This window comes from Psittacula echo (genome assembly GCF_963264785.1).
Source record: "Psittacula echo genome assembly, chromosome: 5".
Taxonomy (NCBI): Eukaryota; Metazoa; Chordata; class Aves; order Psittaciformes; family Psittacidae; genus Psittacula; species Psittacula echo.
In genome coordinates this window covers 49,920,012-49,947,877 of record NC_137739.1, presented here as the reverse complement: position 1 = coordinate 49,947,877, position 27,866 = coordinate 49,920,012, and the positions used below count along the sequence as shown (strand labels likewise).

At 44.6% G+C, this 27,866-nt stretch overlaps 1 protein-coding gene across 1 annotated transcript; it reads left to right on the top strand.

Moving 5' to 3' along the window:
* Window positions 1-683: 683 nt before the first annotated feature.
* Window positions 684-27,346, top strand: EGLN3 (egl-9 family hypoxia inducible factor 3; the record flags this gene model as incomplete). Its single annotated transcript, XM_080618707.1, has 5 exons — window positions 684-1,040; window positions 22,558-22,677; window positions 25,002-25,138; window positions 25,852-25,925; window positions 27,309-27,346. The coding sequence occupies 5 exons, from the start codon at window positions 684-686 to the stop codon at window positions 27,344-27,346; spliced, it is 726 nt and encodes a 241-aa protein (XP_080474833.1).
* Between the last annotated feature and the right edge of the window lie 520 nt (window positions 27,347-27,866).

The following is a 27,866-nucleotide window of genomic DNA, read 5'->3' as shown; positions in this document are numbered from 1 at the left end:
AGGTGCTCAAACCGCCACTGCGGAGCGAGAGGCAGCGGGAAAGCTCCGGGGCGCCCCGGTAGACCCAGCCTGACCCGGCCCGGGACCCTGAGGCGGGTGCAGACACCCCCGCGGGCTACTGGGCCGACATGCGAAGGGACAATTCCCCAATGGCGCTGGCCACGCCCACACCCGGGGAGGCGGGGCTCGAGGACCCGCAAGCCACGCCCCCCGCGCACGTGTGTAAAGCTTGTTCCCCCCCCCGATAGCTACGCCCCCCGAAGCAGCCGATTGGCTGTCCGGGCCCGCCGTGGGCGGGAAGTGGGCGGGGCGTGCCGCGCGGCGCGGTGCCGCTCCGTGCCGTGCGGGTGGGCTCCACCCACGTGCGGCGGCGCGAGCACACATCCCGCACGTACCCGGCGTATTAATCAGCGCGGGGCCATCTGCCGACCCGGCTGCACTGAGGGCGGGGGTCGTCGGCTCCGCTTCCCGCACGCTGTTCTGGCTCCAGCTGCACCGCCGGGACGAGCGCAGCTCAGCCCGCCGCGGTGGAGAAACTTTTCTCTCGCCTTACTTCGCCTGGCCCCGCACCGCGGCGGAGCTCCCATCTGGCTCGGGCTGGAGTCCGCGGCGGTCCGGAGGGCATCGCCTCGCTACGCGGGCGCCGACAGGGCAGCGGCGCGCCCGTCCGTCTCCGCCGCGCCATGCCGTTGGGGCACATTATGAGGCTCGACCTGGAGAGAATCGCCCTGGAGTACGTCGTGCCCTGCTTGCACGACATCGGCTTCTGCTATCTGGACAACTTCCTGGGGGAGGTGGTGGGGGACTGTGTGCTGGAGCGGGTGAAGCGGATGCATCGCGACGGGGAGCTCGCTGACGGGCAGCTGGCTGGCCCCAGCCGCGGCGTGGCCAAGCGGCACCTCCGCGGCGACCAGATCAAGTGGATCGGCGGCACGGAGGAGGGTTGCGAGGCCATCAACTTCCTTCTCACTCTGATAGACCGGCTGGTGATGTACTGCGGGAGCCGGCTTGGCAAGTACTACGTTAAGGAGCGATCCAAGGTAAGGGGCCGTGGGGAGCCCGCCCGCAGGCATCGGCTCCCGGCCGGGTCGACCCGCCTCGCAGCTGCCGGTGGGACCTGAACAGAAGGTTTCCACGGGCGCCCGCCAGTGTGGTGTCCTGGCTGTCCGCGGGTGTCGGCTCAGGCAGCCCGGCTGGGCTGTTGCCGCAGCCGCGCTCCGGATGGCAGCGGCGCTGGCGCTGACCAGCGCGGGACGCCCGCAGCCGCTCGCCAGCCGTTGCCGATGCGTCCGGGTGCGGAGGTCCAGCCGGGACTGTCCGCGCCGCTCCGGTGCAGCTCGCTGCCCTGCCAGTGCTTGGGTCTGCGCCGGGCTGTTTCGCTGACGGACCCCGGCCGGGCCCTTGCCTGTGACACCGGAGTCGGTTCGCACCGTCCCGGTGGCTGCAGGCTGAACCCAATTTCCCGGCGATGGGGCCGGAGCCCTGCTGCACCCCTCGCTGTCTGCCACTCTCCCCAGCTGCGGAGAGAGGGGACCGGCAACGCGGAGAGTACCCCGCTAACTAGGTCTAGCATTGATAATGCCTTTACGCTGGAGCATTGTTTCAGGTGGAGGGAAAAGCAGCCGAAGCACCTGCCTGCTCCCTGAGCGGGTACATGCCTCGGATCTCATTATTTGGGTGTTGTGCCCATGAGATATCCAAAGCAGTTTCGATGGTCCAACTCATGCTAGCGTCTTACAGTTCAAGAGGTTATCGTTGCTACCTTGGGTATGTGGTACAAAACAGGGGATGCTCAGTCTGAGCAGAGCAAACTTTTTCTTTTTCCCCTCCTCAGAAATTGAGAGGACACTTGTGTTATGGGTTTCCTTCCAGTGAAGTTTATTTGTATTTATGTTGTCTTCAGTTTGGGATAACTTGGCTTTTCTGTGATTCTATGAAAACAAACAAGGAAAGAATCATAGAATGATTTGGGTTGAAAGTGATCTTGAATATCATCTAGTTCCAACTCCTGCCATGGGCAGGGCTACCTTCCACTAGACCAGGTTGCTCGAAGCCCCATCCAGCTTTTCCTTGAACGCTTCCAGGGGTGGGTCATCCACAGCTTTTCTGGACAACCTGTTCCAGTGCCTCACCACCCTCACGGTAAAGAACTTCTCCCTAATGTCTAATATAACTCTACCCTCTTTCAGCTTGAAGCCATTACCTCTTGTCCTGTCACTACTTGCCCTTGTGAAAAGCCCCTCTCCAGGTTTCTTGTAGGCCCCCTGTAGGTACTGAAAGGCTGCTCTAAAGTCTCCCTGGAGTCTTCTCTTCTCCAGGCTGAACAAGCCCAGCTCTGTCAGCGTGTGTCCATGGGAGAGGTGCTCCAGCCCTCTGGTCATCTTTGGGGCTCTCCTCTGGCCTCCAACAGCTCCACAGCCACCTTATGTTGGGGGACCCAGAGCTGAACAGCAGGACTCCAGGTGGGGTCTCACAAGAGGGGAGAAGACTCTCCCTTGACCTTTGACCTTGAAAGGTCAAACTTCTTTGGATGCAGCCCAGGGTACTGTTGACTTTCTGGACGTTGCTGGGTCATGCTGAGCTTCTCATCAACCAACACCCCCAACTGTTTCTCCTCAGGACTCCTCTCAGTTCTGCTGAGGCAGAAGTGTACTGGCTTGTAACTAAGTTTGCTTCATTGTCCCAAATGCTGAAAATGTCCGTTTTAATTTGTTTCTGACTTGAACTCTAGAACTTATTGTACATTTTCAAAACACCTGTTTCTTTTAGTGATATGCCAGAAAGAGAAATGATGAAACTTTTTAAAATACAGAAGTGAAAAGTCATCATTTCTTTTGGTCCTCATTTGCACTGAACAGGGGGATGTGTGAGTGCTACTGAGATTCTTTTTTTATTTTCTTTACAGGAAACAAAGAAAACAATATGGTGATACTTACCAGTGCTTGGGAACACCTTAAAGCCTGTGTGCGTGCCCTTGCACACTTGCACACGGTGGTGGGAATAATAAAAGGTTGAAACATTGATCCTGTGCTTAGCTCCACTGAACTACTGATCATCAGTTCAGTTAAAGCTTGGGTAGATTTGGTTTAAAATGTGAGTAGAGTGGATTTCATTTATTCCTGGTGCGAGCCTGGTGTTATGATGTATAAATAACCATTCTGCCCTGGCATGCCTTTAAGGTCATCCTAGTTCTTTTTCTCTGGGTGACTTTTATTTGTCTGATTACTGCTGGAAGTGCATTGCTGCATTACATTGCTGATTACATGGGTGTGGGGGAAACAGGGGCTTACATTAAAGTTGGACTGGAATGAAAGGAGGTTGTCCAGTATTTTCACAGGGTATTTGGGTTGTAGAGATGATTTTAAACCTGAGTTGCAGTGTTCTTGCAGTCATTTTTGTTCAAATAGCAGTAACAGACAGGACAGAGTGTGTTATAAATAGCTACTTTCTATAAAGAGAGACTTTTGGCCCTTGTGCTTTAGCGTGAAAGATGTCTTCTATTCCAGTGTATGGAAGTGCTACACAGCAGTCCAGTTTTGAAAGGGACTCAGTATAATTTGTAAAACTATGAGGAGGAATTTCTATCGGAAATTAATAGTAACCAATCCCCTTATTAAAATAATAAGTACCATGGATATGTGTGGCCCTGGAATAGCAGCTGCCATCTGTAACTGAGATGTGGGACGCCTTCAGCCAGAAGATTATTCCTGTGACTAACCAACTGACTACTAAAGTGCATGCAGATTCCCACGTCACCTACAGACATTTCCCTTCTACCTTTCAGTCTGCCCATTCTGCTTGTCTTCTGGTTTTGTGAAGGCGTACACAAAAATCCTACATTCAGTGTATTTTTATCTACTAGCTTATACACATAAATGGATGCCCACAGAACTTCCACAGCTTAACATTTGGAAGGTTGTGGGGTGTTTCTGAGCAACTGGACCAGAACTTCTTAGCTGGACAAGTGCTATTATAACTTACTGTTTTGAGATACAGGTATTAGATGGAGCTAAGAGTCCAGAGCAATTAAACTAAAATTTAAGCGTTTGGCTACATTTTAACTCCTCTTGTCTTGAAAATGAATCTATGTAATATCAGCCTCATTATTTAGAGGTTTATGCTTTTAAACCAATAGTATGACTTTAGTCTTCAGCCTAAGTGCTATAAGAGGGGGGAGAAGTATGCTTAGTAAATGAACTTCCATCAGCTTACTATCTGCTTAGTGTGAAGTGCTTTATATTGTTTTTGTAGCTACACAAACATAGTAAGACAAGAAGGACTTTTGTCCAATAAAGGAAACTTTCCTTGTAGCTACACGAGAGAAATGAGTCGGTTAGGATTTTGCTGTTCCCAAATGAATTTCAACAGCACTACAAGAAAGTTAAGATTGCATCAAAGAGAATGGACAGAAGTAAAACTTTACAAGGGTACTGTAGGCTCTTTAAGAGCTGCTGGTTGACATTTGAGGGCTGATAATTAAATGTAACCTTTCATCTTTGCAGACCAGTGATCCAAATCTGTCTTTGGAGTAAGTCGTATTTTAAAATATTAGCTGACATGGTTAAATGATCAAAATAACCAGACAACATTCTTCTAAAGGACTATTTTGTTGACAGACTCAATGTACTGCTTATTGGCTTTCGCATTCTCCTCAGCTAGAGTTTCTCTTTTATAGTAAAATAATGCAGTGATTCCCGTTTTCTAGTAGGTAAATGGTTAAGGATATCACTGACTTGGGCTCAGCCTTTTCTTCAGAGTGAGAAGATTCACGTGACAGAGGTTGCTCTAGTTTTGAGGACCTGTCTCCATTCTGCTAGAGCTTTGATGCTTGGTAGAGCTTTGGAGCTGGTGGGTGGTTGGGACCTGGAAGCAAAGCTGCAGCCTGGTCTGTGAGGCCAGTCACCTGGAGCACCCTTGTGTTAGGTGATGCTCTGGAAACTGCAGGGGAAAGGGTGATGTGCTGTGCTGCAGCTTCTTGCTCCTCAGGTGCCAGTGCCCATTTTTGGGGTTAATTGGCATGTGTAGGGGTTTGAGGTGGTAGCCTGTAGAAAAATCCCTGCATTATAAAAATACAATTAAAAGCAATGACATAAAAAAAATTAGTAAAATATTCCGGAAGAAGCCATCTGAGAAATGTCTCCTTTGAGACCATAGTTTTTTTCCTTTTTTTTTTTTTTTTTTTTTTTTTCTTCTAGAAACCGCATCAGCTGGTTGGTGTGTGGAAATGTTTGTGGCAGGATGGATGGGTAGCTCATTGCTGCTGAGAGGCTGTGGCTATTCCCCCTTTCACACTCTGCCTCTGTGGGAGAAGGGCAGCTCTCCCCATGGTCAGGCAGTGTCCCAGAGTGATGCTGTCAGCACCTGCTTTCCTGGCCACCTGGGCTGAGTTGGTGCTTGATGTGCTGCCAGCAGGCTGCGTTGGTCCTCATGGGCAAGGGGTGGAAGGTACTTTGAACTGGCGTGGCTGCACCTTGCGTGGACTCTGCACCCTGGTCCTGATGGCAGCGTTTCCCACTGTGAGTCACCGGTACCCTCTCGGGTGCCATTGTGGGTTGAAATCTATGTCAGGGCTGTCTTTGGGAACCTTGAGCTTGTCTTGTCACTTGCTTGATGCTAGTGAGTCTTGCTGGTTAGAAAATAAGGCAGAAAATCATAATCCTGAGAGCTGACCTGTACTGAAGGAAGCCCGTGACTGATGATTTTATCTCAGAACCCAACTGCTTGCATTCAGTGCAAGTATATGGGCCTGAAGAGAAAAAAACCCAGCATGTTTTCAATGTGAGATTAGTTGATTTAGTTCCTGTGGGATGTGGACCTTATTAAGAACTTGCTTCAGAGTCTCTGCTTGGGCCTTTCACTTTTGTATGGGATGTTTTCTGCATCCTCCACTTGTAGCTATGACACCTTCCTGCTCACCCTGGTAGCCTCTCTCTGACTGCCACAGGAGAAGCAGGTCTTTTGTGGTGGTACTTCATGGCCAGTGAGTGCTGAAAACCAGAGCCTTGGGTAGAGTTTTCTGGTAGGGTCCTTCTACCTACCACACGCGATGGGGTATTCTTAGGTAGTTTGTGAAGCGTGTTCCGTTAAGCAGGTTGTTACCAAGATTTCTGTTCCTGAGGGCTGAAGAAATGCATGATATGTCATGGGCTTGAATTGAGTGGTTTTTCCAAGTTCCTCGTTAACTGGAGTAATGAGGTGAGATATTTTTGCATGTATGTATGAAGAAAGAAAAGTTCTGTTCTATAGCATTCAAATTGTACCCTTTGCAACTAAAATGGAGTGAAATGCTGAATTTTCTTATTTGAAGTACAGATGTAAGGAGCAGGAAAACAAAACTGGCGATAGAGCTGAAGAGCAGTACTGCCTATAGAAATGTACTGGTTTATTATGCGTTACAAAGTATTTTTGATACTTGTGTAAGCAGCATGCCTTGCAATTAGTTTACAATGGGAGGTCTGATGAATACCATTATCCAGAAGAAATATGCATAATTTCTCTTTCTTCTAATCAAATGCACATGTTCTGGCATAAAGGGTAAGTTCAAATCTGTTTTTCTGGCTGGCTGCCGGCAGAGTCCAGAGCCACTGGAACTGTAAATACAACAGACAAGTCATTTTATGATATCAGACTGAGGAATTCAGCATTGGCATAGATCCTAGAGTGGTTGCTTTGGCTCATTGTCAAAGCTGATGTTTATATCTGTGTTTGTCAAGCAAGATTAGTTAGCCTGGTTAATTATACACAGGAATGCATAATTTTTACTTGACAATCGGAATGTTAGATGACTATAAACCTGGGCATATTAGCTCTTCATTTTTTTCCTCATCAAATTATTCTCAATGACTTTTTGAAACTTTCAGAAGATACTTCTCTGAAAGTGGCACCCAGAGAATCTTTCCGATTGGTTCTTCACTCAGCAGGGACAGGGTATTGGAGAAATGGGTCAATATTTTACAGACAGCCATGCATATACCTGTTACTGGGTTCAGAATCATGGGTAGCCTCTATGGAATGGTGTCTGAGCTCAGAGTTGGGTGCTGAAGTTACAATCAACTTGAGTTTGGTACCTGCTATGTATGATTACTCTTAAGTACCTGATTGAAGTGCACCGTGGCAGGCAGGGGAAAAAAGTGCTGACTTCAGTGTGTGTGCACCAGAGCCAGTGGCAGCAGACATCTGCTGTTGGACCTCCTTTCCCTTTCTTGTGGAGAAGTCTGTAACCACTCAGCTACTTTCCTTGCACTGCATTAAGAGCCTGTCCGTGTGCTTTACAGATGTAGTAGTCACAGAGAAAGGCAGAAGGTGGCTAATCCTGCAAGAGAAACAAAATAAGTTTGGGCTCTCAGGTGTCATTAATAGCAGAGTGGTCTGTTTATCCTGAGTTTGTCCGTCTGTTTGTGGCATCAGGGCAGGTTACCTGACTTTCCTTATATATTGTGTGTAATTTTTGCAGTCAAGTAGTGCTTAATGAGTCTTAGGAGTTAGACAATGATGGAAAAGCAGTGAAATTTGTCTATTCTGGTAGTGTGTTTTCCTCCGTACCTTCTTATCCATTGTTGTGACTGTTCTTTCTCAACACCACTACCTCGTCGGCTCTTAAAGCCAGAGACTTGCAGTGGTAGCCCTATTATTGTGTCTGCCAATATGCCCTAAGTAAATATGTGCCTCTCACTTTGTCTTTGTATGAGGGCTCATTGCTTATTAAATGTCAGTGTAAACCTTCCACAGCCGTGTGGGGAGGGCCATGGTAATACGGGTGGCATAGTGCCTCTGGGTACGGGAAGTGTTTGTCCTTTGGCCTGGCAGGGGTGTGCACAGCATTGCAAGGCGCAGTATCCTTGGGAGAACCACCAGGGAAAAGGCAAGATTCAGAGGTCAGTGCCCTCATGCTGAGCTTGCATTTTGGAAGGGAGGGGAGCTGGTCCTGGCTGTTAATAATTGTATGCAGCCTTTTCCCAAGGTAATTATTGATGAATAATTCAGTTCATTACAGCTCACTGCTAACAACAGTATATGTTTAAATGGAGGAGGATTTGTGCTCATAGCACTGATGCAGGGCAGCCTGTACACAGTAAAAGTGAACTTGTTTCTTTGCATTAAGGATTCCAGCTGCCTGTGTTAATACCAGCGTCTTTATTTGATTTCACGGTAAACTCTTCTTTCTTTGAGTGAGTTCCAAACTTACCTGGATGGTGTCTCTGTGTAATACAGCCTTACCTTGCATGTTGCTTCCTGAGCAATTTCCTTGATTTAATGTGTGGAAGTGTCTCCCCCTTTTTCTTCTGTGCTAGACAGGTTTTTCTTTTTTATCTATTTATTTATTTTATTTTTCCTGGGGTGGTGGGGATGTTCAAGCATGTCTGTATTCCTTCAGCAATTCCATTCCATATGTGGAAGGGTTGGGATAGAGGGAGAAGATTAAAACCATGATTAAAACAAGTGACCCCAAAATGAATGCATTTTTAATCAGATGAAATCTTGATGCTTGCTGGACAGACTTGCCACACTTGGGAGAGATCAATACTTTTATCAAATGTGTCAAGATGATGCTTACAAAGTCAAAGTACTTTTTTTTTTTTTTTTTTTTATTCACTTTTTAAGAAGTTTTTTCCGGTTTCTGTTTCAATTGGATTGCCTTTTCCCATTGTGTAATAGGTCAGGGGCAAGTGGTCCTTTGGTACCGGCAGGCCACACAGTGCTCATCCATCTTGTGAGGCCTGGCTTGTGAGAATGAGAAGGTCAGGAAGGGAAGCCTGTGAGTAAGTGATGCTGGTTTTAGATTTATGGAGATGGAGGATGTGTGCATACCAGCTCGAGGGAATTTAAGCCCTCTTTGGATTTATCATTACTGTAATCCTTCTGTCACAAAGCTGAAGACTGAAACAACATTGTTAGAAAGCTGCCAGCAGCACAAGACTCTCTAAGCTTCTGTGGAAAGGTTTTATTGGATTAGAAGAGGAGCTCTGAGGTAGAGGTGTTTTGGGAACTGCTTCTGGTACCTGTGCCTAGGGCAGCTTATGATCTTTGTGGTGGGCTCTGGGGTGAATAACATGCTTTGGCACAGAATGTGGCGAAGGGAGAGAGAGGGAGGGATTGACAAAAGAGTTTGAGTGATACATAACATTACATAACAATTTATTTTAGACATTTGATTGCTTTGAAAAGAGATGACAGGGAATTGGTCAGATAAGCAAGGAGGTCTCTCTAGCTGTTTGGGTAGTGAAGTGGAGGAAGGAAATGGATGAAGGAGGCTCATGCCGAGTAGACTGTCTATCTCCTACTGTTTAAACTATTCACAGGCATGTCATCCCATCAGCACACCACTCCTGACCATTCCTGTGAGTGATTTGGAGAGAGCTGTAAGCCCTATTTCCCTTCCATCACTCACTCTCACTTATGCATCTACTATCTCTCAGTGACAGAAAGGAGCTTTTCCCTACAGTCATTTTTCTCATGTCATTGTGGTTTGATAAGATTAGTAGACAAAGAAACTTAGTACCACCATAAAAAGCACTCAGTAGAAAGCAGCTGATTAAACAGGCTACTTGTTGCTCAAATAAAATAAGGCAAGAGATTTTGCTGGCCATAATAGTTCCATGGAGGCTTACTACACTACCATACCAAAAGCCACCCTGTTTAAAATGAATAGTATAAATTGCAGGAGTACAGCATAACACATTATCTGCACTGAAAATGTTAGGGTAGCCATAGCTTTTGCCAAACATGAAGGCATTCCACCCTACTTTGAAGCAAAAAGATAACCATTTTGAGTCTCCCGTATATCTAGTTCATATGAATTCTTTGGTCACAATAGACTCTTTCCTGTACTTTCTTTTTGGACCTGAAAATCCAGACAAGAAATATGTTTGCATTTTTCTTGTCTGCAAGTCATAATAATAATTAATCATTGCTTATGTCTTCTTGCACTGTAATTTTTTTATACAGATCGATAAGGCAAATGTTTTTAAAGTATTGGCCCCAGTTCAGCAATTCACGTAATTAGTTTTTTCTAAAGGCTCTTTTTAATCAGTGGGCCTGAAGCACATCCTTTGGTGCTTGGCTTAGGCTGTGCTAGAATGTTGAGAAAACTTGAGGAAATGTTGTAGTGATTTCTTGTGCTGTGCCCAGTCTTTGTCTGCATTTTGTCTGAGATGTGAAATACAGGCCATCTTTTACATGATGTCTTGTGAAGGCGCAAGGAGCCTTATATGATGGAAGTTACAGATAGCAGGTATGATTTTTATCTGTTGACTGTCTTGTGGCAAACCTGCTTCATACCATTAACAGTAGTAGTTATTGCAGTAATGCATACAGGGAGATAGGTGCTAGTCAGTGCAGGCTGGGGAACACCATCTTTAGTGGTAAAAGTCTAGGATGCAAGGCACTGTTTGCTGGACAGCAGGCTTCAAGGTGGTGGATGCCGGCATGGAGCTTCCTGACTGCTCTGAGGCTCCAGGGAGTGCTGAAAGGCTCCTACAGCCCCTCGCTCGCTGGACTATGTGAGTAGCACAAGAAGAAGGAAGGGAAAAAAACAGGCAGAACAAAACGAATTTGGGAGAGGAGATGGGGGCGGGGAGGGAGGAGGTGGGGCAGAAGTATCAATCCTCAACTTGCCTGTTCCTAGATTGTTAACAGTCTTAGGGTGTTGTGCTTCCTGATAAAGACTACGTGTGCATGGCACCTTCCCCTTCCGATTCCCTGTAGGGAATCTGGTAGCAGTGGTTTGAGAAGCGCAAAAAGGAGAAGCTTTACTGTAAATGCTGTAACATGTCCTGCTGTGAAGATATATAAATCATGGCACTTGACTAGATGTGCACAAAGAGAACAGCGTCCCCAGGGTGCATCGATAACTCTTTACACTGTTCACCAATGTTTCTGTTAAATTGTCTTCTCTCTTCCATTGTCTGTGGAGTATGTGTATGGTGTCTCTGAAGCAGGCCAACAGGAAGGGTCACTGCCTGGTTAACTGTTTTACAGACTTCCTCTTCACAGAGGAGCAATGAGAGGATTTGCAAATGCCGGTCCTCATTGCCAAATTCACTGTAATTCAGCATTAGATGGTGGTCAAAGAATGCAGTGTCAAAGTTATGCATTTTACCATTCTATTTCTCAGTACATAACCTGATGCCTCACTGGTGACCTGAAGGCTCAGTGCCAGTGTGACACTCACTGTGATAATTTCTTGGCAAGTATAAAAATGTAGTTGACTTGTTTGCTCTTTGTTTCTTTACGCTTATCTAAGATGTCTGCAACTGAAATAAATACATTTTTTTTTTTCTTTTAGTTTACTTTGTCTTTTGCTGGCACATGGTAGAAGGCCTGTTTCCATCTGCAGAAGCTACTGCTACTAATTATGAGCTGTATTAGTACAGCGTCTTGGTTGCAGTTGGAAAAGGCACCAGTTGTGCCAATGATGACCATAGTTAAGGGTATAGATAGTACATACTTCACCCCCACTCCTAAATATGCATATACACACCTATAGCTCTGATCTGCCACTACGTAGCTGTCCTGCCTCCCCCTCTGTGTTTCCCACTGCAGAGAAGCACTTGCACCCCACACCTCTAGCAAAGCCAGCTGCAGGCCCTCACCAGGTTGCTTCTTGCCACCACTATTTCTGCAGCCAGTCGTGCCTGTGGAGCGACCATCTCTCATCTCCATCCCAAGAAACAGAAGAGACAGGGATGAAGGTTGCTTGCTTTGGCTGCCCAACCAGCTGGCATCCTGGGAGAGCAGCTCCCATCCAACCTCCAGCTTGGCTCACCCCCAGCTGCCCCTGCAGTGGCTCTGAGTACATGCTGCTCTCATCACACTGCCTGCCAGAGAGGAAGGGTTTAGGAGAGGAAAAGGAAAAAAGAGGGAACAGAGCCAGAAAGACCACTCCAGGCTTTCTGCATCCTCAGGAAACATCCTGAACCCGTACCAGAGAGAACACTTCCCTGTTCAACGGTCGCTGTGCTGCTTCCTGCAGAAACTACCTTGAATGCCCAAGAACATTGTTATTTTAAGACCCAGTCCTGAAGTGTGTCTTGAGAAACCTCCCGTGGGACGTTTCTTCAGTGAGTTGCAGTGGGGAGCGCCTGGGTGAGGTTCCAGAGGGGACTGCGATGGAGCTGAGCAGCTGGCAGGAATGGGCTGGAGGGCAGCTGGGCAGGGAACCCTTGAGGCGTGGCTGTGTCCCATGGCTGTGCAGGGCCACTGCCTCGGCCAGCGGGTCGAAGCCTGTGGCAGTAGCCACAGCACAGCCAGCCTGGAGGGTTGGCCTCTTCTGTCAGGTGGTGGCAGCATAAATCCATGGGAGAGGCTTGACCAGTGGAAAAGTGGGAATTCAGCAGCCCATGTTCAGATCTGGAGTCTGATGTTGCCTGCAGCTGAGTTTGGGACCGGGCTTCTTTGTCTATGAGTTGAGAGCTTTTGTGAATAGCTTTAAGATGTGCAAATGTAAGGCTGGAACTCAGTTTGTTGTGTGCATGCATGTCTGTGTTTATGCATGCTTTCTTTGCTCAGAGTTGCCTAGTTTCTGTCTACAGGCATCTAACTGAGGCAAGTACCAACTGTGTAGATGGTGTGGAGGGAGCCGTTACAACCGTTGGGATTTTTTTTTTTTCTCGCTAACCAACCTTAAAACAGGTGTATAGTTATTACATTATATTATATTATTACAAAATTGCCTTAAATCTGGAAAGCTTATTTCCCTTCTGCGTGGAAAGGTGCTGTCACTGTATACACATTCACTCCTTTTAATTGCACACACACTAGAGAGATTGTGCTGTTGAGATGTACAGTGTAGTCAGAGCAGTACAACTTTACCTGCAGGCAAAGCCTTAGAGGTAGAGACTACACGTTTTGTTCAAGCATAGCGGGAATTATCTGATGGTAATCTAATATATCTAATATAGATTGTGGACAAAATTCATTAAAATAGATAATGTAAATATTCATTTACACAAAATCTTGTGCAGGAAGAAATGTGCTCATGCAGGCAAGGTCCTCTGACAAGGTGGTGGGGAGGCAAAAATGGGTTGGGGGATATGAGACAGCTTCCTCCCAAAGTTAACATGGGAGATAACTGGTCTCATCAATTAGCCTTAATTTGGTGCAACTGCTGTGATAACAAACACTTGAGAACCATTCATCTCTCTCTGTTTATGTAATGCAGTAATGTCTTAGCAGCCTCAGAAGCCCAGACAGCTCTGAGTTTTGGGAGGACCCTTGAGGCATAATTGGGGTACCCGCCAAGTGTGACGGTGTTAGTCTGAACCTTGTCGTGCTCTGGCAGTGGGGAGAGACTTACACTGAGCCAAAGGGAACAAAGGAAAACACCTCCCTGGGGTGGTGTTGCCTCCACTGCGGCAGGGGCATGTGAGGCCACGAGAGGTATCCTGGGAAGTGGCCCGAAGGAGAGGCTGTGCTGTGCAGCTGGGGTCTCCCTGTCCCCATGCACATCTGCTTTGAGGTGGTGGCTCGTCACCTCCTCTGCCTGCACCTTGGGTTGCCCCAGTAAGCCTCCAAAGCGCAACGTTCAGAGGAAGGATTAGGGGTGCTGTGTACGGTGTGTGAGCTGGTATGTCTCATGGGTAGCATTGTTCACTTGCCCTGGGCCCACAGGCTAAGAATAAATGAATAATAGCTAAGAAGGGATGTTGTCCAGCGTGGGCAACTCTGACACCAACAAAACAGTTTGCCTGTGTTGTGGCCATCTTTCCTGACCTTTATTAACTCACAAGAGCACCAAAATATGTGCAGTTCTTTAAATGCTGCAGGGGGAAGAAAGAAAGAAATGCGGTGTAATCCTATGGGTGATTAGTAACAGAACTGAAAAGGATTTAAGGGCTGACAAAGAATGAAAGGCTGGAATATTTAAGGAACTATGAAATTATCTTTCTACCACACAGATGAGGGTATTCCGCGGAGGATGCCTGTGCTGGTTATCATGCTTTTATTCCCCACTGAGAACCTGAATGTACAACGATGGTCCTTACAGATTTCCTTAATAAGCCTGCACTTACTTACAGATTTGCTTTTCTGCTGGGGTGGTGCTTGTCACCTGTCCCCTGGGACTCATTACAGGGGATGCTGTCTCTGCATTGATTGCTTGAGATGCGTTTTCCTTAGTGCAGCTCATCCAGGTTTGGCTCCTGGGGGAGAGGAGGGGACTGGAGGAGTTTCCTGGGTGATGAAAGAGGGCTTCAAGAACAGGCAAAAATAATCTTAAAATTTGATTAAACAGTATTATTTTTTTCTTTTCCCAAGTGTGGGGAAATTAGCGTGTGTGCAGCAGGAGGGGGAGGGAGACCAGTAAGAACCAGAACAGAGAAGTCTGTGCACTGCAAGCGTGGGTTTCCCCTCTTCTCTCCGCAGCGTGTCTGTGAAGTGTACTCTGGAGTAAAGTTTGCGTTTGATCGCGGATGGCCTCACGCTCTGCACGTAGCACTGTCGTTAAGCCATCATCCCCCTGGCCTCGAGCCAGAGCTCAGCGGCACAGGGGCAGGCGCGCTTTCTGCACTGAAACAGCCTTTATTGATACATTGATGCACTGCGCATGTTTACAGCTGCTAATTGGAGACTTAATCTGAATATCCTTGACTGAACTAATTCACTGGCAATAGCCTTTTAAATTTCAGGTCCCGCGGTGATGGTATGCCTGCTCTTCACAGCACACTGATCTCTTCTGAAACCGTATTGTCTCTGTGTGCGTGCAAGGCACAACGACCACAACGAGCAGCGGTGCAGCCTGAAGTGTAGTTTTAGGTCAGAGGAGAATGTTAAGTAAAAATGTTACCTAGAATCTTAGGCTGATTTGGGTTGGAAAGGACCTTAATTCTAACTCCCCTGCTGTGGGCAGGGATGCCTCACACTAGACCATGTCACCCAAGGCTCTGTCCAGCCTGGTCTTGAACACTGCCAGGGATTTCGCCCTTGCAGAAGATGAGAGAAGAACTGGGGAACAGAAGAAAATTGTTAATTGCCATATCTGCAGAAATATATAGTTTAATTAAACAAGCAAGGAAGGAGGTTAATCCTTTTAATTATTACAGGAAACAAAGATGTTCCCTGCAAGGACAGTTTGGATCCTATGGTGATTTTAGATTTGTTACCTTAAGTTTCATTATTCTGTTTTCTCCTGGCCATGCCTGCGAATTCGGTGGTCTGCAAGCAAGATGTGTTCTTTTATTTTGCTTTTTTAAAGAGGGGGGAAAAAAAAAAAAAGGGGTAGGTACAGTGTAGACACTGTGCAGTGGAAGATGAATGCCTGGGACTCTTTTGCCCAGGAAACCACAAGTCTGATTTCTCTCCTTGGAAGCCTGGAGAACTTCTCCCTTGGCTGGGTCCTTTCATAGTTTCCTGAACTGCCCCTTCACTTTGGGATCCCAGATAATATCCAGCAATGGGGACAGCTCAACAAAACTTGCCACTGCCTCCAAAACTCAGTTTGCAGTTGCTACCTGTTCTCTTGACAGTCACAGTTGCTGCTGACACAAAGCATGGCTGTTCTGTGGCTTTCTACTTCACAGTAGCACTGCCCTGGCAGCCAGCTTGAACTTGAAGGGCATTCAGATTTATCTCTAAGTAGCTGTTCTGCTAAGAAAAGAAATAAAAAATAGTGACAAGCTGAAGCTGTCCTTCACATTAATGGGTCATGAAGAACTCAATTTTGTTGTCAATCAGAAGAAAAGCCTCCTAAGCACCATCACAGATTCATTTAACAGGGAGCTAATTTTTAAAGCAGCATCAATCTGTGATCTAGCTTCCTTAAAGACAGATTCCATAAGATTTGAGAGCTTAGTGGGTGCTCCTTAAGCTACCACTAAATAACATGCCCGTCATCAACAGCTGAGTGGCATGGAGATAATCCATGAACAGAGCTTTCATGGGTAGTTTTTTGTTTCTACCCTTAGTTCTAGAAGAAGATTAATAAGCAGAAGCAGTTTTCCATTTTATGGTAATTAGAATAATGTCAGATAATAATAGCAATCTGATTGGTAAGGAAAGATAAATCAGTATCTTTGCATGTCTTTCCTGCAGATGAGAGCAGTAGTCTTTCCGACAATTCCCGCTCTCAGGCTGTTCCTCAAAAAAATTCTCCAAAATGTGCTTCTGCACCTGGAAATAATGATCAACCTACAATGGCACATACAAAAAGACCAAATAGAATAAAAAGTAAGAGATGGGGTTTCCAGTGCTTGGAAGATCTAAAGTGAATGTATTTTCACTTGTGTGGCTGCGTGTCTGGCCATAGAAATGCCTTTTCATTCTCCCTAAAATTTTCAGGGTTGCTGATATAATACAAGATCAAGGAGCAAAAGTAACTGTGATCATATCAATCTCTCTAAGATATAATGCTCCAGAGATGAGTCACCTACTGGTACAAGGTCCTATCAGTCTTTTGTGTCTTGTTTGCCATGGCTTGTTTGGCCCTTCAGTAGATACTTGTCACTTGCATCCAAGGTACCTTCGTTGTGTAGGACTATGGCAAGCTAATGAAAGGAGGTGTATTCAGGAAACTGTGCTTATAGCTGAGTTTGTAGTTTGATCTGCTTTGCATTTCATGAAAGAAGGTAACTGCCCGGGGTTTTATTGTTGTTTGTGTTGGCTTTTTGTGCTATTTAGATGTTGTCCATATGGCTTTGGTTTAGGCCTCTGAAGCTGAAAGCTGAAGTGAAACGTTGCAGGTGTCTTGGCCTGCCAAATTCTAGCACTTTCCCCAGTGTTTCTCAATTTCTGAAAACAGGCTCCTTCCTCACACAGTTTTTTCCCTCTCTTGCCTCCACCTCTGAGCAAGAAGCTGGTCAAAGAGGAGGTTTAGCTCCATAACAGCTGTTTGACTGAAGACTGATACTCAAGATATGGGTGAGGAAATGAGGTACTGGTTTCTCATGTAATACTGCTAATGAAGCCCATTTCATGTTTTGACTGAAGCAAGCGGGGTTTCACACTCACACCCTGCTTGGAATTAGTGATTCCCCTTTCAATGAATCCTTTGAATTTGCCTTTTTTTTTTGTTTGTTTTTGTTTTTATTTTTAGGTGTTTTAATGTGGTTTTCTCTCTGTTCCCTCCCATCTCTACAAAGTCTTAAACTAGACCAATTTTGCTAGTTCATGTATAGCAGTTGAGTGTGTTAACTTCCACAAATTCAAACAAACTAATATTTAATAATTTTCACAAATAATTTTACACTGAACCATTATAAGCTACACAGTAGAAAACACTTGGATGTAATTGAGTGCAACAAGAAAGTACTCAAGAAATACCCCAGTGTGCCTGTGTGTCAGGCAAGCCTCAACTGAGAATCTCTTGCCTTTGATCATGAAATGTCAGACTACTCATGTTCTTTTAATGTAGAACATGCTGTGTGCCTTTCCTTTTCTGGCTGCACAGACCGTGCATCTACAGACTAAAATCAGGTTGAGTACAATATGCAGTCAGACCCAAGTCAATCAAGTGAATCCTGGTAGTCTTCATTTCCTAAAGTCTGATCAAGTAATTTTTGCTTGTGCTAAGGTTGGGACTGAAAACCACATATTGGACTGAAATTTGGGGAACTTGGAAGTGTGCAGCCAAAATAAAAATGTATCTGAAAGCTGCAGTGGCTATCGCATCATTAATTCTTATTAATACCTTGGTTTTCTAGATAACTATAACAGTAGGTCAGTATTGCTTTGTGTCTGTATAGTACCTTTCATCTAACAGACTTTACAAGTAATTTCTGAATTTAACTGTTTGACGTACAAGCTGTATGCAGAGATAATCTATACCAGGGATCAAAACTAGTAGCTGTTCAGCACTATACAGGACAAATCTAGTACAGAAAACGGCAAAACATTATGGAGTCTTTAGCTTAGTCTGCAAGGGTGGTTGGTGTTGGTAGGATAGTTACGTGGGTCAGAATTTTCTCTGCTGGTTGCAAAGGTCACACTAGTTCTGAGAAGAAAATACAGGCTCAGTATAGGGTTACAATACCACCTATACGGTCTGCGCTAGGAGTGCATGGGGGCCCTTGCTTAGCACTAGCAGGCGAAGGTAGCGTCTCCTTCTGGTCTGTCATCACTGCTTCCTATTAAGCAGTGTTCGTTTCTACTTATGAGCCTCTTCTAGCTGAGGTATTCTCTGTGGCATTTTGTTCCAAGTATCAGTCCGTTCTAGCTCTGCTTATTTTATGAAATGTAGCAGAATGGTGCCTCACAGCATGGTCCTGGCTATCAGCTAAGAGAACTTGTTTTTTTTCCCCTTTCTAGAAGCACTGGGAGGCAGGGGAAATCCTCTCTATGGAACTGGTTTTTTTCATCTGCCTCCAAACTTTGCTGGTGTCTTGCAGTTTGACTTGCAGATTTCTCTGGCTGACTTGAGTGTGATACTTAAACTGAATGATGAATAACTTACTTTTGCAAGCTTCTGTGCAATGTGGAATTTACTGATGATTCCTGGCTCCTTACTAAAGCTGGTAATTACTGCTTAACTGGTGGTTGATTTGCACCCTCTTGGGAAACCTACTATCTCTAAAAATGACAGTGCAGAAACTGCAGTCTTAATGATTTGCTTTTCGTTTTCCAAGTTTTGTAGGCTTTAATTTATGACTGTCAACTAGACCACCAGAGCACTGGACTTCAAGCTATGGCATGTGTGTGTGCCACAGCAAAGGCGTGCATCTGTATGTCAATTTTAAACAACAGTTGAACAGTTAAAGACAAACTCATGTATTTTAACTTTCAGCACTGGGGGGTGAGGAGGGGCAGTGTTGCTGAAACTTGCTTTGAGTTGTCACACAGGGAATTTAAGCCAACTACCAGCTGTTGTAATGGGTAATGGATTGTATTGGAAAAAAAAAAAGTAGGGTACATTCCTGGTTGTTACTGCTGGCTATTGTTTAGGTTTGGAGATGGTTAATCAAGGGAGATGCTTCCAAAGCCAGAGTGTGCTGTTCTGGACACAATAGCTGAAAGTATAGGAAATGATTTTTATGACACTCCACTTTCTCACGTGGTAAACGGTTTGTTTATTATGATCCAGCCTCTGGCTTTTGTAGCTGGCCCGTGCACTAAACTGGCAAATACCAGTGTTCACCAGTTAACTAAATTAAGTCTGGATCACGTATCTCATCTCCTGTTTCTTGTTTGCTTTGAATGAATCTGAAAGTAGTGCTAACAGCTGGAATCCCTGCTGAGGCCAGTTTGATCTGCTCTGGAGCTGCTCCAGCCAGTGCTCTGATAAAGCTTGATATCATTTCAACAGGCTCTAGGAGGACCAGAATGATTTCCCTTCATTGTTTAAGGTTTCATTCAAAGATTCGCCATGCCAGGAAAAAGGATATTTCACTTCTGCTGTTCTCCCTTAGCTGCTGCTACTAGAAAACTTTTTTTCCCCTCCTTGTTTTCTTAAAGTTAAGCTAGAGTGTGGCCAGTGCTTTTGAATTCTGTGGGAATTGTTCTACTACTTCATCCCCAGGGACTCTGTGCACTACAGATGCAAAAGGTGCACACCGTAAATAAATAAGTAAATAATGCATCAATGTCTCAGAGTCAAAGCACATATTCTGCTAAGAGAACATATTACATGGTGGAGGCCGGGGAAAACTCTGGCATTCTGCCCAGATTTTGATAGTAAGTAAAGCACCTAAATCCCTTTAAGGACCTGGCCTGCAGTCTGTTATTCTTCAGCAGCTTTTTGATTGTCACATTAAAAAATAGTAATATTGGGCTGATTTTTAGGCAGTTCAGTGGTCTTGGAATAATGTCTAACTTCAAAGAGAGACTTCTCTAAGGCGTCCATGATTTCAACTTAAAAGGAGGTATTGTCAGTCAACAAAGTTTTATTCCCACCATGCACCATCCCTCTGGTATGGTTAGCAGAGCCTTGCTGAGCCAGGCCCTGTGCTGGTGGTGTAGGTGTGCAGCATCCTGGCAGCAGCTGTGCTTGCTGCAGAGCAAAGTGCCCCTATTCCCTGTCCCCTGTGCTGCTGTGCGGGGGGATGTAGAGGAAATTGGGAGTAAAGTTTAGTCTGAAAAGAGGGGAGGGCTGAAGAAGGTGGTTTTAGGATTTGGTTTTATTTCTCGTTACCATACTCTAGTATTAATATTTTTCCCCAAGTTGAATCTGTTGTGCTATTCTGCATTGCAGGTGCAGTTTCCACCCAGCTTATGCCCCTAACAAACCTGTTTCAGCACTAGGCTGTAGGCTGGCCCTTACCACTGTTATCAGGCTGATAGTGAAATATAAGTAAAGCTGCGGAACAGTTTGTAACAGCAGAATGACAGCAGAGCAGACAGGTCTATGGCAAGGCATCTAGCCAACTGCCAGGCATGATGGAAGAGGGCTTATTACTTAGAATTAAAGGTACTTACTCTTGTTCAGCATAATCTCCTGCCTCTGCAGGCCACCAGCCCTCAAATAGCTGTGGCCTCAGGTGTTGAGTGAGGAGCAGGCTCTTGTGACTTACTGCTGCCTGCAGGTACTGTTCTGCTGGTGCTTGTGGGGAGGGCAGAAAGTCAATTCATACATGACTTGAAATGCAGAGCAGTATTTTTGCAGCGGTATAGATACACCTGTCCTAACTGGCCAACTCCTGTGAATAGATTTTGGTTTTGGTAATGGAGAGTCAAAGGGATGTACTGAGCTGGCTGGCAGTAACTTCTGTGCTGGTGTTTGTTGACACAGTAAAATTACCTCTGTGATTAAATCAGCATGTGCTATACTCTGGCTGATCCAGTGTCCTGTGAGAGCAGCATGGCTTTAGCATGTGCTTGAAAGCAGAAAACAAGACCTGGGGTCCCTAAATAAAAATTTCAGTTGCTCTTGCCTATACTGTAAGTCTTTGGTGTTATCAACTGTGCTTGGCAGGTTGTGTCGAGGGAGGGCAGGTCATGCAAGTGCTGCACAATTGCATCTTCATTCCTTGGGAAGGCACATACAATACTCTTGTATCCAAAGTTAGGATGTGATGGTCTGGATGGGTGACAAACTAGATGGGTAAAAAAAAAATGGTTGGATGGTTGGGCTTGGAGGGTGGTGGTTGATCAGTTGTGGTATACTCAGAGGCTAGTAACAAATGGGTGACAAAGGGATTTCTCATGAGATCACTATTATCTGTGGATGGCAGAGTGCTCTCTCATCAAGTGTGGAGATGACACCAAATAGGTGGGACCAGTTGATGCACTGAAGGGCAGGGCTGCTACCAAAAGGACCCAGGTGGGCTGGGGGGAACAGGGCAACAGGAACCTTAGGAAATTCAAGGACAAATGCAAAGTCCTGCTTCTGGGAAGGAATAGCCCCTTGCAACAGTACAGGCTGGGGGCTGCCAGGCTGGGGAGCAGCTCTGCTGCCCAGGAGAGCTGGTGGTCTTGGTGGGCAGTGAGCTGAACATGAGCCTGCAGTGTGTTCCTGCAGAATGGCTTCCAAGACAATAGGCACAGGAGCCAGAATGAGGGGAGTGATTATTACCCTGAGGAAACCACATCTGGATGCTGTGTCCAATTTTCCAACTGAACTTAGACAATATGTCATCATGGTTTCTGCTAATACTGGCAAGCAATCAAAGGAGATGTCAGAGGAGTGGGAACAAGATTTCTGTTATCACAGCTTTAGTAAACTCCATGACAGGTGACTGGTACCACTACTAAGTAGTTCCAGTAGTGAAGAAATGATTCTGAGACAAGGATCTGGATCTCTACCAGTTTCACCTGCTCTTGCATTGCATCCTGCTTAAGTTGCTAATGGTGTCAACTCAAGTTTAATATGTTTTTGCTGTAGAAACTCTCTTAAGACCTGTTGAATATCATGTGGTTTGAAGTAATTAATGTTAGGCTTATCTCATTATTCAAGGTGAAATTTAAACAACCCGTGAATTAAGCGATTGTATCAGCAAGTCTGGAGATGATCAAAGAGAGAAGTATGTGTCTGAAAGCTGTTTGGTTAGTTCTGTGGCTCAGTCCATGAAAGCAAACACGCACTGCCCTGTGCAAACACAGTTCAAAGGAGCTGCAGGTTTTTGCAGACTTTGCTCTATGGACTTTTACCCACACCTTCTGGGGACTCTCATTTTGTGTTGTACCATAGAGATGTATTAGATGGGGACTGAAAATACGTATAGAGAAGTATGGTGGTAGTAAGGCATGACATCCTGAGATTGCTTTCTATTTTCATTATGACTTGCAAATCAGCTTTGCAACGACTGCTCATCATTAGAAACCCAAGCAAACTTTAGCTGAGACTGCCTCAGAGTCACACAGGTTGTAGAGAATAAGCTTGTACCATACATACCAGTGTTTTAGTGCTTTTCTTTTTCTTTTCCTCCAACTTTAATGATATATATATATAGTGAAATATGAAGTGTATTTATTTCCGGTTTGGAGTTTCACACTGGCTTACTCATCCAGTGAAAGAAGCTTGTGCAAAGATACTTTGGTATATATTTAGGTTTTGGGTTCATTGGTTTCATTTGGATTCATTGTTGAAAAATACCAAACCAAATTGGTGGTGGAAGGATACTTGGCAAAGACAAACAGGAGGTGGGCATATTGCAGAACTTATTTTTTTTTTTACAATCTTCATCTTTCATTCAGGCTATGGTCGCTTGCTATCCTGGAAATGGAACTGGGTATGTTCGTCATGTGGACAATCCAAATGGCGATGGGCGCTGCATCACCTGTATTTATTACCTGAATAAGAACTGGGACTCCAAGGTGAGTAAGCCACAGGCAGAAGGAAAAACTACAGAGCTTTGGTGCTGTCAGTTGCTTCCGTGAACTCTGAACTTCTGAACAGGTGGTCCATTCTCCATCTCTACATTTATTTTCTTGGTGTTTATGGCAACCTTTGGAAGTAAGAATCTGAACTGTTGCCTTATCATTCTCCCATCTCACACACGGTGTTGTTGCAATAGAATAAAGATTCTAAGTATTGGGCTGCTGGCTGTTACGCTTTGTTTAGAGGACAAAGCAATGAAGCACTAGAAGGAAAAACATAATCCGCTAAAGAATAAGTGGATACTGGGATCAAAACAAAATTACAGCCCAAATTTGGGACTTTAGCATTTTTGGTACCATTCCTTCAGGCTAACCTGCAGAAGACCTTCAGGCAGTTGCCTTTGTGGTTTTCTTACTAGGAAGTGATGGAGCTTAGTAAAAGGAGCAAGCACATGGTTTGTCCTCTTCATCTTTGACTCCACCAATGGGTCTCCTGACAGGATGGTGCTCTTAGTTCTACCTTAATTACTATAGGCAGTAAAATCAGCCTTGAATTTACCGTACCTTTATGTTAGAAGCAAAATAAGGGATTGTAGAATAGCAGGATGTCTCTTTACACTTCTGTTGTCATAATGTGGCACAAACCATTCACATGGGTTATCGATTGAAATTTGCCAGATGTTTTTTCTCTCTAACCTGTCTTGGCCACTTTAGTCTCCACATTGAGGTTCTTTAAGCACACGTAAATACTGTGAAGCCCTGAAAGTGAGTTCAGATTCAGAGGCAACGCCACTAAAAAATACATTGTTTGAAAAACACATTCCTTTACTGAGAGGATGACAATGAAACATCTCAATATAATAAAATGAAAGAGGAGATGTAAATATCCAGTTTATTTTGTGCACTGCCCTTATTCTAATGTTGAAAAAGCACCCAAGTGGATACTAAGAAGTCTAAACTGAAATCCAGGATGGTGGTGAAGAGTATTTTATGGGTATGAGGGCAATTTTATGCAAATGTATGCTGGAGGAGATGCATACTGGCCTTTGAAAGTAACCATGTTGCCTTATATAGAGAAGGGCCACAAAGATGATTGGTGGGCTGAAGCAGCTCTCCTATGAAGATAGGCTGAGAGAGCTGGGCTTGGTCAGATCAGCCTGGAGAAGAGAAGGCTCTAGAACATCTTATAGCAGCCTTCCAGTAGCTAAAGGGGGCCTACAAGAAATCAGAAGAGAGACTTTCTACAGGGACATGTAGTGACAGGACAAGGAGTAATGGCTTTAAGCTGATAGAGGGTAGATTTAGATCAGACATTAGGAAAAATGTCTTCACTGTGAGCGGGGTGAGACATTTGAAAGATTGCCCAGAGGAGTTATGGATGCCTCATCCCTGTAAGTGTTCAAGGCCAGGTTGGATGGGGCTTTTGACAACCTGTTCTAGTGAAAGGTGTCCTTGCCCATGACAGGGGGTTGGAATGAGATGATTTTTAAAGTCCCTTGCAACCCAAACCATTCTATGATTCTATGAAACCTTATGTAATAGCCTCTTGCTGAGGTTTGCATGCCATATGGAGGTATGAAGTTAGGTTGGTACTGTGTGACAGCATCTTCGCTGCACTATGTGGTGCAGCATAGAAGCCTACAAAGAGCCCTCTCACAGCAGCAGGAAGGAGGCAGAGTTCATCTGCATCTTTTGAAGTTTCTTTAGTGTGTGCAAATCACCAGACTTCTCTGAAAACTCATGGCACATGGAAAGAGAAATTAGGTGGTAGAGAAACCAGGCTGTGTCACAAGTAGGGAAAACACTGTCTGGCAGATATAATACATTTATGAGAAATTTATTACAAATCCAACAATAGAACAGACTTCACTCTTCCCAGGGTGTTAAAGTTAACTCCTACATGATCAGATGCAGGCACTGAAATATCCTAAGCAGTATCTAGCAATAGGTGGGAGGAGAGTCTGATCTCAGTCTGGTCAGGTGGAGCAGCCTTACCTGCCTTGTGATATTCACTGGTTCTGGAGATGTGACTTGGAGCTCCAAGGTTTCTAAGTGTTTGTTACAGAGCCAGTGTTGTCTTTTATCTTGGTTCGTTTACTTTAGCCAGATGTTTATGCTGAAACATTACAAACTGTTTGGGAAAATCAAGGTGGCCGACAGATTCAGTGCATGGTTTTCCAGTGTTGTCATGTAGCTGTCTTGGTTATCATTAGATGTTTGTTCCCCATTTGTTGGGTGCTGAGGAAAAAGAAATAAGTCATTGTTCACATGAAAATGTGAGCGCTTGTATGTATAAAAAGCAACCTTTCCTTTTCTTTCAGCTTCATGGTGGAATTCTCCGGATATTCCCAGAAGGGAAGTCCTATGTAGCAGATGTTGAGCCGATTTTTGACCGATTACTTTTTTTTTGGTCAGATCGAAGGAACCCACATGAAGTTCAGCCTTCTTATGCAACCAGGTAAGTAGTATATTTAGTATCGACGTTTGGCCAGGGAAAAACAAAGCATCTGTTCTACCAATATCTGTATCTAAAATTATGGCCAGGGTTGTTGGTTTTTTGTTTTTGTTTTTTTTTTTTTCATACACGTGTGTAAGAAATAGTTGGCTAGATTTTGAGTGGATTTTCTGGTTTTGAGTCACTGGGAATTCTCTCCTCAAATGAGGAAGAACAAGCTTGAATGATAAGTTTCCTTGTGTGATGAGGAAAAAAAAACCTGTTTTACTGTTGACAGGAGAAATCTTCCAAACCAGGCGTAGCTATTTAGCTGGGAGATGCTGGGTTATACTTTTGCCCTTTTAACGCTATAGGGATTCTTAAGGCTACCATCTGTCAACAGGCTACGAAAAGCCAATGTGATGCAGGGCAGCCCCCAAGTTGCCTACAGGCATCCCAGAACAGAAAACCAGGCAAAGGTCTGTAAGCTACTTTTGTCCTCTGTTACCAGGAGTTGTGCAATATTTTGTGCCTCTAAGAAGAAATTCTCACCTATATTTTTATCTTTCTTGATGATAAAATCCACATTTAAAATGCTTTCTATATTTGTCTATAAAGATGCACCATTTGCATCCTATTTTTTATCTAATACAGGTTTGTTGTTTGCTTTCTCCATGAATATAAAGCTATTTTAATCGCAAAAGTTGAAACAAACACAAGATTTCTTTCTTTTATAGATATGCCATGACTGTGTGGTATTTTGATGCCGAAGAAAGAGCAGAAGCCAAAAAGAAGTTCAGGAGCTTAACTGGTATGGTTCTTTTATACGTGTTCACCAGAGAGAATTTAATTCATTTTGATATTTTCAAAGTTGGAGACAGACTGGGAATAACTCTGTAGCTAGGTGGGTTATGACATTCGTTTTTAGAAAGCTTTTTCATCTGTAACCACTAGTCAGTTATTTTATGCGAAGTGGAGAAGTTGTGACAGAAGAAGAGTCAGCCCTAACCTCAGTATTCCTGGTGAGTATGATGGGGGAGAAAACAGGAGAGGCAGTTTCCAATTTCTTTCCCAAATGGCTGCTGAGAGTTTGCCCCACCCTATGTGGCTGTTGCAGTCACTGAGAGAACCTAAGCGAATCTTGTTATTTGGGAAGTATATTTTGTCTCCTCCAAAATTAGTTTAGCACAAAGTCATGAGACTTAACACAAACAGTTTCAGCATCATGTTCTCTAAATATTCTGTCTGAGTAGGGCCTATCTGCGATATGCTTAATGAAGGGCATTTGGGGCCTGCAGTAACACAAAAGTGATTTGTCTTTAATTTAAAAGTAATTTTCTGAGTGGGGATATTCATAATGACCTGGGAATGTATAGATTATGAATTGTGAGGAAACTAAGTTTAGAAATAAGTGCATCTTTTGGCAGGCAATTGCTAGAGTAGCTGTGATTATGGTGCACTTCAGAAGCTACGTACATTCAACTGGGTCTCACAGGTAGCTGAAAGTCAGCCCAGGGACACTTCTGCAGAAGCCCTGGAAAGAGGTGACCCCAGCTTTCCTAATGGCAGCCATACTGCCTGCTGCTGTAGTAATGGCATATGAGTAATGGACTAAGTTGTCCATATGTGTTTCAACACCCTAGTTGGGGTCGTGCTCAAAGGTTTGATGTTTGAAGCAGACCAAGATGAGGGACTGCTTCAGGCAGTTCCAGAAATACAGTGTGGAGAGCACTGGTCTTTTTTAAGGTACGTGCTATGCAGCTGGGGACCAGCAAAGTTGCGATTAGTCAAATGCTTTTCCGAGTTGGCTGTTGTCATCTCTGTGGCTGCTATGCAAAGCAAATACTGGCTTCACCCTTTTAAAGGGGATCATGAGCAAGGGGCCTTGAGTGTGTGCGTGTGTGTAAATATAACAGATCTGGAATCTGAACGTTCCTTAGTCTACTTAAATGCTGCATGAATTGTCTTCAGTTTCAATAGGGCAAATATACAAAACTTTGGTATGACTGTCTCCTTAACATGCTGTGGATTCATACAGTGTTGCACTCCATGTAATGAATTTATATCATGAGTGTGAGATGGAGAGTGCTGTCCGCTGAAAACAAACTAACTTTATTCTGTTTCTGAGTTTTCAGATGAATGCTGTCAGAACCCTTGGCTTAACAGCCTCTCCTTTTTTGTCTTTTCAATGCAGATGCAAGGAAGAGAGAAGCACCTCTTAATGAAGACTAATAACTGTTCCTGAACTCTTTGTGAGGAAATAAGATCCCAAAGATGACTTCCATTTCCAGCGAACAAGGGCAAATTCTTGTTATGCACGAGAACACACTGGTTGTGTCTAGCATGTGCATCTGACACTGATGGTACTTACGGCAGCCTTCTGTCATGCGTGCATCTGGTAGAAGGAACGCTTGTTTTCTATTTGCCTTTTGCTGGAAAAAGTAACCAGGGTTAAAGAAAAAGGAAAAAGAGTATCAATAAGTCTTATTTGCACTTTATGTTGGGGGGGGTGAATCTAGCTCAATGGGAAGGAGCTTTACAAGTTTAAAATCTGTGGCAGACTGCTAATGGGCAAGGAGAGATACTGGAAATCTGAAATTAAATTGGATTTTTGTAGAGTGTCATCTTATGGTCTGTCCCCCATGGGCCTGTTGATGTACTGTTCATCACTTTGCTGTGCAGAGCATTGGCTCAGCTTTTTGATAGCATGATTTTCAAAACGAATTTTTGTCTACACAGTCATTGCATTTCC